Genomic DNA, 12,764 nt, shown 5'->3' with positions numbered 1-12,764 from the left:
GTATCCTTTATACACAGGACAAGGGAAGGAAGGATGAAGGAGAAATGAAGGAGAAACAGGTCTCTCTTCAGTGTTAACAGTAAAGAAAATTTTCCAGAGTTACACATGCCACAATACCAAAATGTGTAAGGACTCATTTTGAGAAGTATGCTCACCCCCCAAAACACACCTCTGTAGGTGTGCTGGAGTCATCTTCTGACCACACCAGACTAACCAGTAAGTTAATTTTACAACAGTAAGGTCAGGGCCATATTTCTCCCCCCTCTTCCTGTCAATTGCAGTAAAAAGAAGAATAGAAAACACATTAGCAGGAGAACAATGATGTTAAAAATACATACCAGTATATCCAGGCAGGCTGCTTTCAGTAGAGTTATTTGGTCTGCAATGGTCAAACTTGTAAAGCCTGGCAATCGCTTTGCAAATTCCACTATTTTAATAATGCACTTTGTTGCAAGTTCACTGAATTTGTCCCAAAGCCCAAGGTCCAGTCGAACCCGATGATCTGCGCTGGAGTTCTGGAAAGACAGACAGACAGACAGAAGGCACCATAAATCAACAACGTCCCTTTCAGCAATCGGTTTTCAAGGGAAGGAAACAACAACCACGTTTTCCTTCCAGAAGTACTTTCTATTAACATTCCAGGCATTTTCTGCAGCTTGCTGTCGGGATGATGCTGGTTTTAAACTTGGATTAATCGCCTGAAAATTCCTTGGATACTTCTCTGTTACTTATGATTGCAGAGGCCATCTGTACAAGGAATACAAATGAACTTAAACATTTCCAAATGCCACCCTCATTATTCTTCCTTGCCATTATATAATAAGTGCATTGAGAAAGACAATTTACAGTTGTACCCCAGAAAATATAAATGAACAGTGGAACAAGAATATTGGGTCCTCCTCTGGAAAAAGCAGCACAATATTTGGAACATAGTTTCACATACTTAAGGTCTTACAAAATTGGTTCTGCTTAATTTCTCTGCTCTGTGGCCCTGCCACAGCTTTCTGAAGCTAGAGTCTCCCATGACTTACAGAGCATTTATTTACATAATGCTAAGGAAAAGCCCATGTGCCTTGATGAATGCTACGTGCTCATTTGATGGTGCATCCAACATACATCCCCTCTGCTGGAAGTGTAACAAGGACATTCTGGTGGCATCTTTCAGGGAATGTTTATATTCACCTACCTCAAAGTCTCCCTCATTTTCTAGAGTGCATAGGAAACTTGTGTTAAGTTTGATCACAAACTCACATTTTTATACATTTGGAACAACCACTTAACCCTTGAAAAAGCTGAACATGTCAGCCAAGAACAGTCTGACTCAAAATCTGCTGTGGCCCATTTGATGCCAGCCCACCAACACTGGGTGTCATGAGCAGACCTGGTGAGTCCATTCCAATCCATCCAGAACTCCAGCAGAGTGACAAGAAACAGGTAATGACAGAGCTCTGAAGTACCCAAATCTCTCCTTCTGCCCTCACATGCAGTGTATTGTCAGCACTTGATATTTAGGATGCAGCCAGTGCAATGGTGTCCCCCAGCCCCCTGTTTCATAAGGCACCAAGTTCAGTGTGCCTTGCAGCTGCCTTCAGCATCTGGGTGATCTCCTCTTCACTGCAGGAGGAATTTTACCTATAAAAATATGCTCAGGCAGTGGCTTCCTCCCCAGCTGCAGAGGAAGCCCATGTGATCAGCTGCCTCAGTCTCAGCTGGTTGAAGTTAAAATGTTAAATTAACTTTAAAATTAAAGTTAAATGAGCAGAGTCTCAACCTAAAAGTCTAACAGACATGGCAGATTAAATAGCCATCAAAAAGCATTCAAATTACACAGATCACACTTTCGTGGAGGAAACATTTCCAATGAGCCTGCCACCACCACTGCTAATGGTGAGGACATCCACCTCTTAGAAAACCACTGAAGCCATTATCTTGTCAGCTTTCTTTGGTTCACGGGAAGGACACAGGGCATGAAGAGGCTGGTGGGGCAATGTGGAGGGAGCTCAGCTTGGCTGTGATGCTCTGGACCCCATCCCAGCACTGCCTTCACAAGACACCACCACTACCATCAGTCATGAAGGGGAAAGCCCTGACGGGTCCTCAGGGCGCCACCAGCCTGACATTCACCCTCACTGGGAACAGCGTGGAGATTTGAGCCAGGAATATTTACATTAGGCCCTAATTGGAAAAAATAAATGCTGACTGTGCTGAGCAGTCTGAAGGAGCATGCATGCTCTTTCCTGCTACCCCTCTCTTTAGGGGATAATTAATTTATTTCATCACTTCTATTTGAATTTTTATTCTGGGAACTTCCTCTATTTTCTTTTGGGTTTTCTTAAATGACAAAAGAAAATATCTCTATAATGCTAAACCTAAAGTATTGCCTTCAAAATGGTCGAAAACTAATGAGTTAACAGTGATTGTAATGCCCTTTGAAACATTTCTCTCAGCTACTGGAGTATGCATCCCTCAGATTTATTTTATTTCATCCTCAAGGACCTTGGTGAAATACAGTACATTGGAGGAAAAATAAGATCAAGATGTGCAGTCATTCAGGCTGTAATTAAATTTAATAGGCAGTTTATCCAGTTCATAGAAAGATGGCATAGCAGAGAGCTACACAAAGCAGAGCCTAAAGCAGGAAATCATTTTACAATAGGGTATCCATCTGGAAAAAAAGACGTTGCATGAAACTAGCAAGTGTGAACAAAATCTTCATCAGTATCATATGAGGTTACTTTATCATGCTGCAGTGCCAGCAACGGGAAGTTTGACGTGTCTTCTATTAGGAGTAATGCACGGCCGTCGTAACTAATGTAAATCTAACTCTCTATTATGCAAACTGAAGAGAAGGGGCAGTTAATAAAATACAAAATAACCAGGTGTTTTATTTGCCAGGTGCCAGATCCCTCAGCATTGGAGTTAATGTGGTTTGCACATTACCTCTAAGATGCTACAAATGGAAAGAGTTTTAACATTCTATCTATGACAAGTGTCACAGGAAAGAGCTGGATTTTTAGCAGCATTTCTCGGTATTGAAAAACCCAAACTGACTCAGTATCTATGTATAGGTTGAACAATAAAACACAGGGTTAAAAAAAAATGCACAACAGAAACAAAAACTCTGATTAAATTTGCCTGGAGATCTCCTCTATCCATGCTGTGAAAAAGATGCAGATGCTATGACTTTTCCTGAATATTTTACTGAAGTGGGTTTTTGGGTGTCTTTTCCAGGAGCAGTCTCACATGTTTTTCAGGCCTATGCACCAGTGCACATATGGTGGAACAATACTGTAATGCACCCTAGTGGCATCTTTATCAGTGGAAAAGCCCAACCTTGCTATGAAATCCAATTAAACAGCCATTTTTGCCACATAAATTGATCCCATTTTTTCCATCATTTTTGTTTTTTCATTGCAGGCTGCTCTGTATCCACATTAACAATATGGGATGAGGTACTCGTAGAAACATACACAGCAGCAGAATCCCTACTGTCTTTAAAATCCACTTTACAAAGGAAACAAGGCTCACAGGGGCACTCTGCCCTAATCAGGAGCACTCGTGATGCCTCTTTAGTAAAAGCAGCAATGCACTCCAGCTCCAGCGAGTTCACTGAGGACCACAGCACATATACCTGCTCAGTCCCAGTATCAGGAGATACACACATTTTTATATATGTATATATTCCTCTTCAATGGCACTGAATAATAGCTGTGGAACTTCTAAGACCAGCACTTACAAAGAACAAAATGCTGTCAAGATGTGTGTGGAACCTCTTCACTTCCAGCTAGCCAAGAGCAACCCAGGAGAATCTGCAGCAAGGGTCTGCAGAGCCAAAATTGTTTTGTGTTTTATCCTCCCTTTATCACAAGGCTGTATGTAACACAGCTGTAGACTTACAAATAATACCACTCTCAAGGGACAAGCAGTACAGTTACACTCAATTATACTATAAAGTATGACATCTCCAGAGAAATTACTCAGGCACTCTCTCTTACCTGGATGACAGTAATAAAACAGATCTGTTTATGATGGACTTTTGGAATCCATTACATTTAAACAGCTTGCTGATTCTCATCATTGGTAGAACTGTACTTGTCACTGTCCACCAAATGCAACTGTTAAGTCAAATGACCCAGGGAATTTAACACAGGGGCTATTCTCCCATTATTTTAAGTAGACTTCTATTAATTATGCAAAGTAGGGGGCCACTTTTTCTTTTTAAATAGCAGATGGGTATAAAAAAATAATTGAAAATGCTTCTCCAAAACCGTTTTTAACAGCTAAAAACACACAATGGTGGCGGAAAAAAATCACCATGTAACTCTTCCCTCTGGGAAATGCAGGCTGCGGTGCTCAAGAGTGACAGGAGCCAGATACACAAACCAAATGCCTGAACAGATTTTTTATTTTTACTATATATGTAAGGTCTCTTTTATTTTACACACCTATAATTTTTGGCACTTTTTAGCAACAAATGAAATCTTTTAAAACAGTCTGAATGATTGTGTAACTAAAGGCATTCAGGGGCTGCTCGTGCAGAACAGTTTCTTCCATCCACCATCCCTGTCAGTACACAAATGCAAGGCTCACAAAATCCAATGGAATCCACATTGGTTAGAAACACTCACTTCTCACCTCTCACTTAGAGAATTAAATTAAAAACTCTAAGGTTATAAAAGCAATCTGTGTGCTCTGTAGTGCGAGCACGCCATGCCTCACGACTGACAGCATGCAGAACCAGGCACAAAAGCAGGACTGGGGGCGATCTCCTACATGTACTAGATTGTTACTATCAAAAAAAGCAGAGTGGCATAGGCTTTTAGCCTATGGACTCCCCTTGGACTCAGCACTTAGAAAAAGGGCTCTGTGCTCCTCTATTTTTTGATTTCTGGTCTCTGCTTCAAGTGTCTCAGGTTGTTGAGAGAGCCCTGCTGTTTGATCCTCAGCTGCTGGTGGTGTCCAGGCACCAGAGCTGTGCTCTTGTGACCAGCACACACTGCTTCCACAGCCCAGATCCCCTTTGGATCCTCAGTGCTGCAGAAAGGATCATCCCCTGCCCCTGGGCTGGCAGGAGGCTGGAGGGGAAGGTGACCCTTAATGCAACACCAGTGCTACTCCTCCCACGTGAGCTCTTAACACTGAAGTCCTGCATAAAATGCCAAAGTGGCTGCCAGACCTTACCTAGATTAGAGATTTATACACCCTGCACTTCACACACAGACTATGAGAATGCAGCAAGAGGACAGTATTTAGCACCACTGCCATTAGTTCTGATGCAGTGTTTGAAGGAAGCTGCATTGCTCTCAAAGATTCAAGGTAAGCCAAAAATAACTCTTTCAGCATAATTCTGTTATTGCAACTTGTACCATGACAAAGCAGGAGAGGGTGAGCCCTGTGCAGCAGTTCCCTGCTTTGGACTTCCAACAGAGCAAAGCTGAAAACAAGAAATCTCCTGCCCCAGACTGTCCCATCAGGCTTGAGATATGAATGACCAATACCCAGCCTCAGAAAGAGTGCAGTCAAATCATGGCTACTCGTGTTCCACAGACAGCCCAGATTCATTTGCTCATTACTGAGATCCAGGTGCTCTCAACAAGGGCTCTGAAATTCCAACAGGGGCATAAACTCCCCACGGGGTTCAGACAGAACCTAAGGACGAAGGCATCAGCAGTGGGTGTGCTATGCAACAAGGCCCTCTCCAATTTCATCCACTTGTATCATTTCAAGAGCTAAAAGATTAATGATACTTCAGCATCCAGTACCTAATGCAAGTGTAGAGGTGCCAAGGCTTATCTTTCAACCCTCGAGGATCTTTGGCAATTACCAGGATGCAGTGCAGTGCCATCCCACCAGCTGCAGTGCACTCTGCTAACTCCCAGCTAAGGTGGAAATACATTCTAATGTGTTCCTGCTGGGAAGGACCAGAGAAACATGGGGAGGACAGGCTCCTTCCCCAGTACTAACCAGTTTACATGGGGCTCAGATTTAAATGTGAAAAGTGCTGGTGAAAATACTGTCACAACATGAAAAATGTACCTTTTTCTAAAATCACACCATATGTACTTGCTTTTCTTGCACTTAAATACCAAGTCTTACACTCAGACCTCAGTTTTGAGCGTTGCACTCTGTTTTGTAAATAGGTTAATATGCCATTAAAAAGCACCCTGATTGCTGAAACAGTGAATATTGTTGGCACACAGGGATTTGCCTACATCACTCTGAGAAACTGAATGTTTGTTTCAATAGCAGAAAATTTACTCAAACCAGAGAGCAATCCAGTGAGAGCAGTATTCCACCACGCATCTGATGATTGGTCCCAGATCTTCAGCTGGGGCTGGAGGGCAAGAACCATGGAGGCAGCTGTCTCCTTGCCCCAGCCATGTCACTCCTGAACTCCTGCTCTCAGCAATGAGAGCACATGCCTGACTACCTCAGGATGTTTTGTACACCCCTCTGAAACAGTCAATGCTGCTGCAACCAAGAGCAAGCCCAGACTCAGTAGTCATTTCTTAACAGATAAGTTTCTAAACATTAACTAACAGTTATTTTTCATAATTTCTTTTATTATTGGATTTGCAAACTTGACGTTCAATTTTCTTTAATCAATTAATATCACTGACTTTCCCTGTATTTAGCAACATATATATGTATAGAAGAAAAATTATTTCCCTGACTCATCTCTGGAGAAATTCCCATAGTACTGAGCTTCTTAATGGGGGGGGGCTGATTTTTCATTTCTAAAAGCAGCAAAACTTTTTGCTGTTATGGGATCTTTTGGTAGACTGGAAAAGGATGTATAATTTTTGGGGCTGTCATGTGCAGAGCCAGGAGTTGAACTCAGTGATCCTTGTGGGTCCCTTCCAACTCAGGATATTCTATGATTTTAGGAATAAACTGCAAATGAGCTTTTTTGGAAACTGTTTTACTTAAACATTTCATATTTTCCTTGACCTTGGTAGCTTTGGGACTATCACCAGTAATCCAGCAGCATTTAAGAACTCCCTACACCTGCAAAGTTGTAATCTGCTGATGCACGAGCAGAGATCACATCTTTGGGAGCCAAGAAATTTCTAATGAATGATGGAATGTCACTGACTCATGGTCTCGGAGCTGGTCCTTTGGCTGGATTTATCCTCCGGGAGTCTCTGGTGATACCGCTAAGTAGCGCTCACATCTAAGTGCAATTTCTCTCCCAGCAGGCAGCCTGTGCACACACACCTCTGGTTTTTTCCTGGCTTAGGTGGTGTAAAGAGTGAATCTACTGCTCCATCTATTTAAAATGTCCAGGGCCTCCAAAACTCACATCATCCAGGCATATCCAGAAGGCTTTGTACCTCCAATCATACTCACCGTAGTGTATTTTCCCAGCTGGCAGAGCGAGGGGAAGGTTTCCTGGTGAGCTTTTCGGATCTTCTCAGTGAGATCATCTAACTCTGCTGTCATTTCATAGTTTTCTGTGGACTCCTGCTTTGAAGGTTCCTTCTTCTTTTTGTTCCTGTCATTTCTGACAGCTGTAAGAAAAGCAGAGATACAGATCACATGGGGTTATTCGGATCAACCTGTGTTGCTTTTGCTGCTCTATTTCAAATCACTGTAAAATGCTGCTAATTTAAATACACATTATTTTAGGTGAATATAAAAATGTTATATGCACAGAGGACATTAATTCCAGCCTACTCATTTAAAAATAATTTAAGAACTAAATGTAGTGAGCAGTGATTAAACTAAACTTCCACAGGGGTTTGTTGTGGGTGTGCCATCACAATCCCACATTATCAGCCTTCCAGGAAAGTCTACTGCAACTTCTTATGCACAGTGTCTTAGTAACTTTGTGAGGTGGGATTTTTCCACTGTAGAACTACAGTTGTGCACGGTGGATGGCAAGCCCTCTGCAGTGAAGCAGGCACTATTTTATTGGATGTGAGCAACACCAAAAGAAGACAGCAAATGTCTTTCTTCTTAAGTACCTCAGCATGGAAGATAACAAAGCCCCACACTAATACAAACTCCACCAAACAGAAGTTATTTAAAAGGAAAGTTAAATGTGAAAACAGTAAACAAAAGAAGATGAAACACGTTAAACTCAAGTTCTGAAGATCAAAGGAGAAGCACAAACACTTGAAAGAGAAAAAATGGCAGTGAAGCTATCTAAAGTTGCTTGCCATCTGCTTCTGCACTCAGATCAGCCTTCTACCTTCCCCCGGCCGTGGGGGATTACTGGAAATATGCATTGTGCTCACTCGTGCTGTAATTGATTTCCCACATATTTGTGTTTTGTAATAAAATATGACAGCTGCTCCATCACCATGCTGCTCTTTGTTCTTTTAATGAAAATAGCTTAATTTTACAAAACGTGCCCAGGAGATAAGTCCATGTCCGCAGTATTGCCAGTAATTGTGAATTTTATCAAGAGTCTTGCTGTTAGCTAAAGCTAACGTCTTAAGTGTAACCAGATGCATAAGGCTTTACAACAAAGCCAAACAAAATCAATCCCTCTCCCCAAAGACTCCATGTCAATATTAAACACCCTGAAGACTAAATCTTACTGGATAAATAAAACCAATCTTAACATTGTTAGTATTCAAAACCTCACGATATTTAAAACAAGGCCCTAAACTTGGAGGGTGCAGCTGGTGGGTTTGGCACATGTGAGCATGGCTGGGGATTTTGGATGGCCAAAGACCTGCTGATTCTTATTTGTACTGTCCTGCCCCAGAAAGTGCATCTATCTGTGCCAGAGGGAGGGAAGCACAAAGCCACCTCCATGCCAGCTCTTTTTCCCAGTGGGTTCCCCAGGCACATCTCCACATCTTCTGTGGTGGCCTCCTACATGCCAGTGAACCACAATAATCATAAAGAGCAGAAAAAATAGTGGGCTGGGCAAGCATCAGAGTCAGAGGCATCTACAGAAATAACATATTGTGTGTAATAGAAAACAAGGAGTAGAGATGTGGTGAACATTTGTTTCTCCTTCACAAGGCCATTAGGCACACAGTCCATGGAACGTATGGCTCTGGTCTTCTCACTAAAGGTCTGAATTTGCAACTGAGAGAATTCTGACACCAGTCATGCACATTTAGGCATGAACTTGACTCAACTGTGTGACAAACCTCACTGAAGTTCAGTCATGTGCTTGGCTGGATCAGGGCTGGGATGCTGAGCACTCCACTGGATTAAAACCTAACCTTGAACACCATGAATTTTGGTGTTTGGAGAACACAGACCCAAAGGAGACCAACAAGAGTGGGCCAAAAAGGTTATTCCTTGCAAAGGTACAATGCTACCAGTGTAGTCAGAATCCTTTTACAAGTTCTCCCCTCAAGGAAATGCTCTGACTTTTTTGCTGGACCCCAGGGCAGAGCACAAGCACCAAGTTTTGCACTGAAAAAACATCCAAGACCCAGAGCTATGTCTCTAGTGCTGCAAACTGCCACTGCACTTCAGAAACAAATCCTAATCACTGCTGTACTTGGGAGATAAAGGAGTTCCTTAGAAAACTCTGTAAACTCCTACACAACCACAAAGAGCAATAAACCTTTGTCACAAAGCCCCACTTACTTATAGCTCTACAAGCTGACTGACAAATTTGCCAAGCAGGTGGCCTCAACAACCACTTCCCTCAACAGTTTTGAGCTCCTTGTGCAATTTTCAGGCCAGAACGCATTATTCAGGCCAGGCTTCGAAGCAGGTGCCAGAGGGTCCCAGGAGATAACTCTGGCAGGAACCCTGCCATGCTCCTTTGCTATCCCAGCACTGCTCCTTCTGCACTGTACCTGAAGTTCCTTTCCCTCCAAGGGCCACCAGAGGGACAGCTGCTGATCAGTCCTCATCACCAAATTGGCCCAGCTCTGTCCTCTTTCTCTTTTGGTGCAAATCAGAGGGTAGAAAGGGGAGAAGTAACACAGCCTGAAAACTAGGAATATTTTTTGTTCCTCATTAACTTTCTTATATGATTCTGATAGCTTTTAAAATAACGAAAATCCAGAATAATATATATCTTCTTACTTTATTCATTAAGACTGCATCAGACCTGTCAGTGTTTCCATACTCCCTGTAAGACAATGGATTAAAGTGCTGATGTATAACACCCAAGCTCCAAAAATATAAAGCATTTCAATAACACCGAACTATTGGACAGATTTAACTACAGTTATAAATCAACATGCAAAAAAAAAAAAAACCACACAGAAAGACCTTAAAACAAGACTATGTTTAAAAGAGTTAAATAAAAACATATAAACACACACACACACATTTACGCAGTAAATTTTAAAACCATCACTGCTCTGGGAACAGGAACTGTCACACCGCATGTGGGAAGGGTTTTGGATTACAGCTTATGCTTATATTACATAAATCACACCTTTTGGTATCTTGATCTTTACATGCATATGATCACATCAATCCCCGATGCAATTCCACTGCCTTTTAATGATGATACGCCAGTGATGAATCTGTGTCACAGTTAATGCTGCCGTGGAAAACTCAGGTTATGAATTTCATTACTCGTGCACTAAATTCTGACTTGATGGCTGCATTAATTAGGAGCTCCCAACAGGGGACAGTATGGAAGCTCTCTTGCCCTATGAGAACTCTTGGAAGTGAAAGAAAAATAAATAAGGTGGTAGTGTGGGGAAGGAGCATGAAAAAAGGTGTATCTTGATACGTGAGGAAGCCAGGTCTTGGCGTGTCTCAGAAGGCTGAGTGACACACGCCCACACCTGTGCACGTCTGCTTCAATCCATCTTCCTGTGACAGCTTCCCTGTCCCCTTGACACACACGCCAGGACTTGCACTTCCACACCCAGAAACCTCCAGGCAGCCACAGCAGGGTTCACAAGCTGGCAAAGGAACTTTCTGCTGCCTTAAGAACTAGCCCCTACCTTCCCATGTTCAGCCTCCTCCCTGATGCTAGGGAGGCAGAACATCACCTCTTGTCCTGCTTAGTCTGTTCTCCTCACCCCAGGACTGCCATTCCCTTTTCCTTAGCCTCAGGTACACTTTCCCTTTTCTGCACAAACTGATGGACAGGGCATAAAAGGTGTACGAGGGTCAGATGACTCTTCAAGGAAAGCAGGGCCTGCTGTAGATGGAACTAAGTATAGAGAAGACACAAACAGCTTCTCTTGGAGAACCCCAATGCTCTCATTTAGTAACCTTGCAGCAATTCTCCTGCCTGAGTAGGGTCATTTCAAGCATGTCCTAATGCAAGGAATCATCCAGTCTTAAACACAAACCCCTCAGGTCCACCAAACTTAGCCACTGTTTGGCTAAGGATAAGCTGGGATCCAGCCCATGAGATTTAGACAGTTTCTAGGCAATCAGGTAAAATCACGGAATAGCGAATATTTGTACATCCATTTGTCAAAGGTGGCACAAACATGTCCAAGGGAGAAGAACTTGCCACTCACAATGCAATTTTTCCTACTACTTGCACAACCTGCGCTTCCCCAGACATCCAGAAGATACACAGACAGCTCCTTTCATGTATTAAAATGATTAATCAGCTATAAATTCATTATTTGAAATGCTATCACTGCAGTTTTGTGTCTTGGAGATCCCCGTGACCTTTGAAGAGCTCTGTGTACCAGTTAGCTGGTTTTGTTCCTGTAGCAACAACTACTAGTGCTTCCAGTCAGTTCACATTCCTGCAAAACCACACTTCTCTTGTCCCCAAATATTTTGGAAGTTACTCGTTAAGCTAACAAACCTCAAAAGCACCATAAAGCACACAGAGCAAGTCAGTAATTGCACAGCGCTGGGCACAAGGTCGGTCTGCAAAAAGACTCCTTTTGTTTGTAAAGCCCAATGAGAAGAGAAGTGAGAGGTGAACTGAGGTAGGAACGCTGCAGAGCTGCCAGTTCTCCCTTCTGGGCAGAGGCTCACTGTCCTGCCTGTCCTCCTGCTCCTTGGGAAGCCACCTGTCCCTGTCTGAACACCAGGGAGCCTGGGCAGGCTGATGGTGCCACACGTGGCTGTGGGGCTGATCCCCAGCGCTGCAGCTGGGAAATCCAGCAGCACCAAGCTCTTTGCTAGGGTGGAAACCCACAAACCTTGCACAGCTCCTCCACGCTCTTGCTTCTCCAACTCCAGAGGCAGCTGCTAAAATAAATTCTAATTCTGGCACAAGTTAGCAGCTGTGTGTTTCAGTCAAATATTTCAGTTAAATAAGCAAAATGCTCACCTAGTTCCAATGCCAAGTGTGCTCCATCAGGTTAAATGCCCATCATACACCACACATTACTCTTCAACAAACTGTGCTAAATGGTATGGAATGGCAGTCCATAAGGTTGTCTTTCCCAACAGTCACCTTGGAAAATTTCAAACCAAGGGAGACCTAGCAACCCTGCTGCTGCTGCTGAACTAGGCTCTCTGACTCCATGGTCCAAAGCAACACCCAGCTGCACATCCCAGGCAGATTCCAGGCCTGAGAACTGGTGGAGTGAAGCAAAAAGATGAGAGAACTCAAGGAGTTTAGGTTTCCTATTGCCAAGACACGTAAAGGAACAAAACAATCATCTCAAAAGCAGCAAAATCACACTCGATAAGCTGACGAGCCATCAATCTAGGACGGTGGGACTCCTGTTCACGTTAACTGCAGTGCAATTGCAAGCCAAGCACACTAAAATATGCAGAATGCCAGGTAGTTATAAATAGATCGGTTTCCTAGGTCGTGATTTCCAGATGAAATAATGTTTTCTTTTAGGCAAAACAGCTCAGTCTTAAAAAAATCCAGGAAACTATTTTAAAACAAATTTCCATGC

General features: G+C 42.9%; 1 protein-coding gene across 4 annotated transcripts in view; it reads right to left on the bottom strand.

Annotated features, from left to right (window-relative positions):
* Positions 1 to 12,764, bottom strand: part of RARB (retinoic acid receptor beta) — a 320,129-nt gene that overhangs the window by 13,160 nt on the left and 294,205 nt on the right. For all 4 annotated transcript variants that reach the window (XM_064704651.1, XM_064704652.1, XM_064704654.1 and 1 more), the window contains 2 exons: positions 7,351 to 7,511; positions 339 to 515 (listed from right to left, as the gene is read on the bottom strand). In XM_064704651.1, coding sequence (XP_064560721.1) covers positions 339 to 515; positions 7,351 to 7,511 — 338 coding nt within the window. The remainder of the gene's footprint in view (positions 1 to 338; positions 516 to 7,350; positions 7,512 to 12,764) is intronic.

Source organism: Zonotrichia leucophrys, chromosome 2 (assembly GCF_028769735.1).
Source record: "Zonotrichia leucophrys gambelii isolate GWCS_2022_RI chromosome 2, RI_Zleu_2.0, whole genome shotgun sequence".
In the NCBI taxonomy this organism is placed as follows: domain Eukaryota; kingdom Metazoa; phylum Chordata; class Aves; order Passeriformes; family Passerellidae; genus Zonotrichia; species Zonotrichia leucophrys.
The sequence above is the reverse complement of the archived record's forward strand: the minus strand, read 5'-3'. Positions and strand labels throughout refer to the sequence as shown.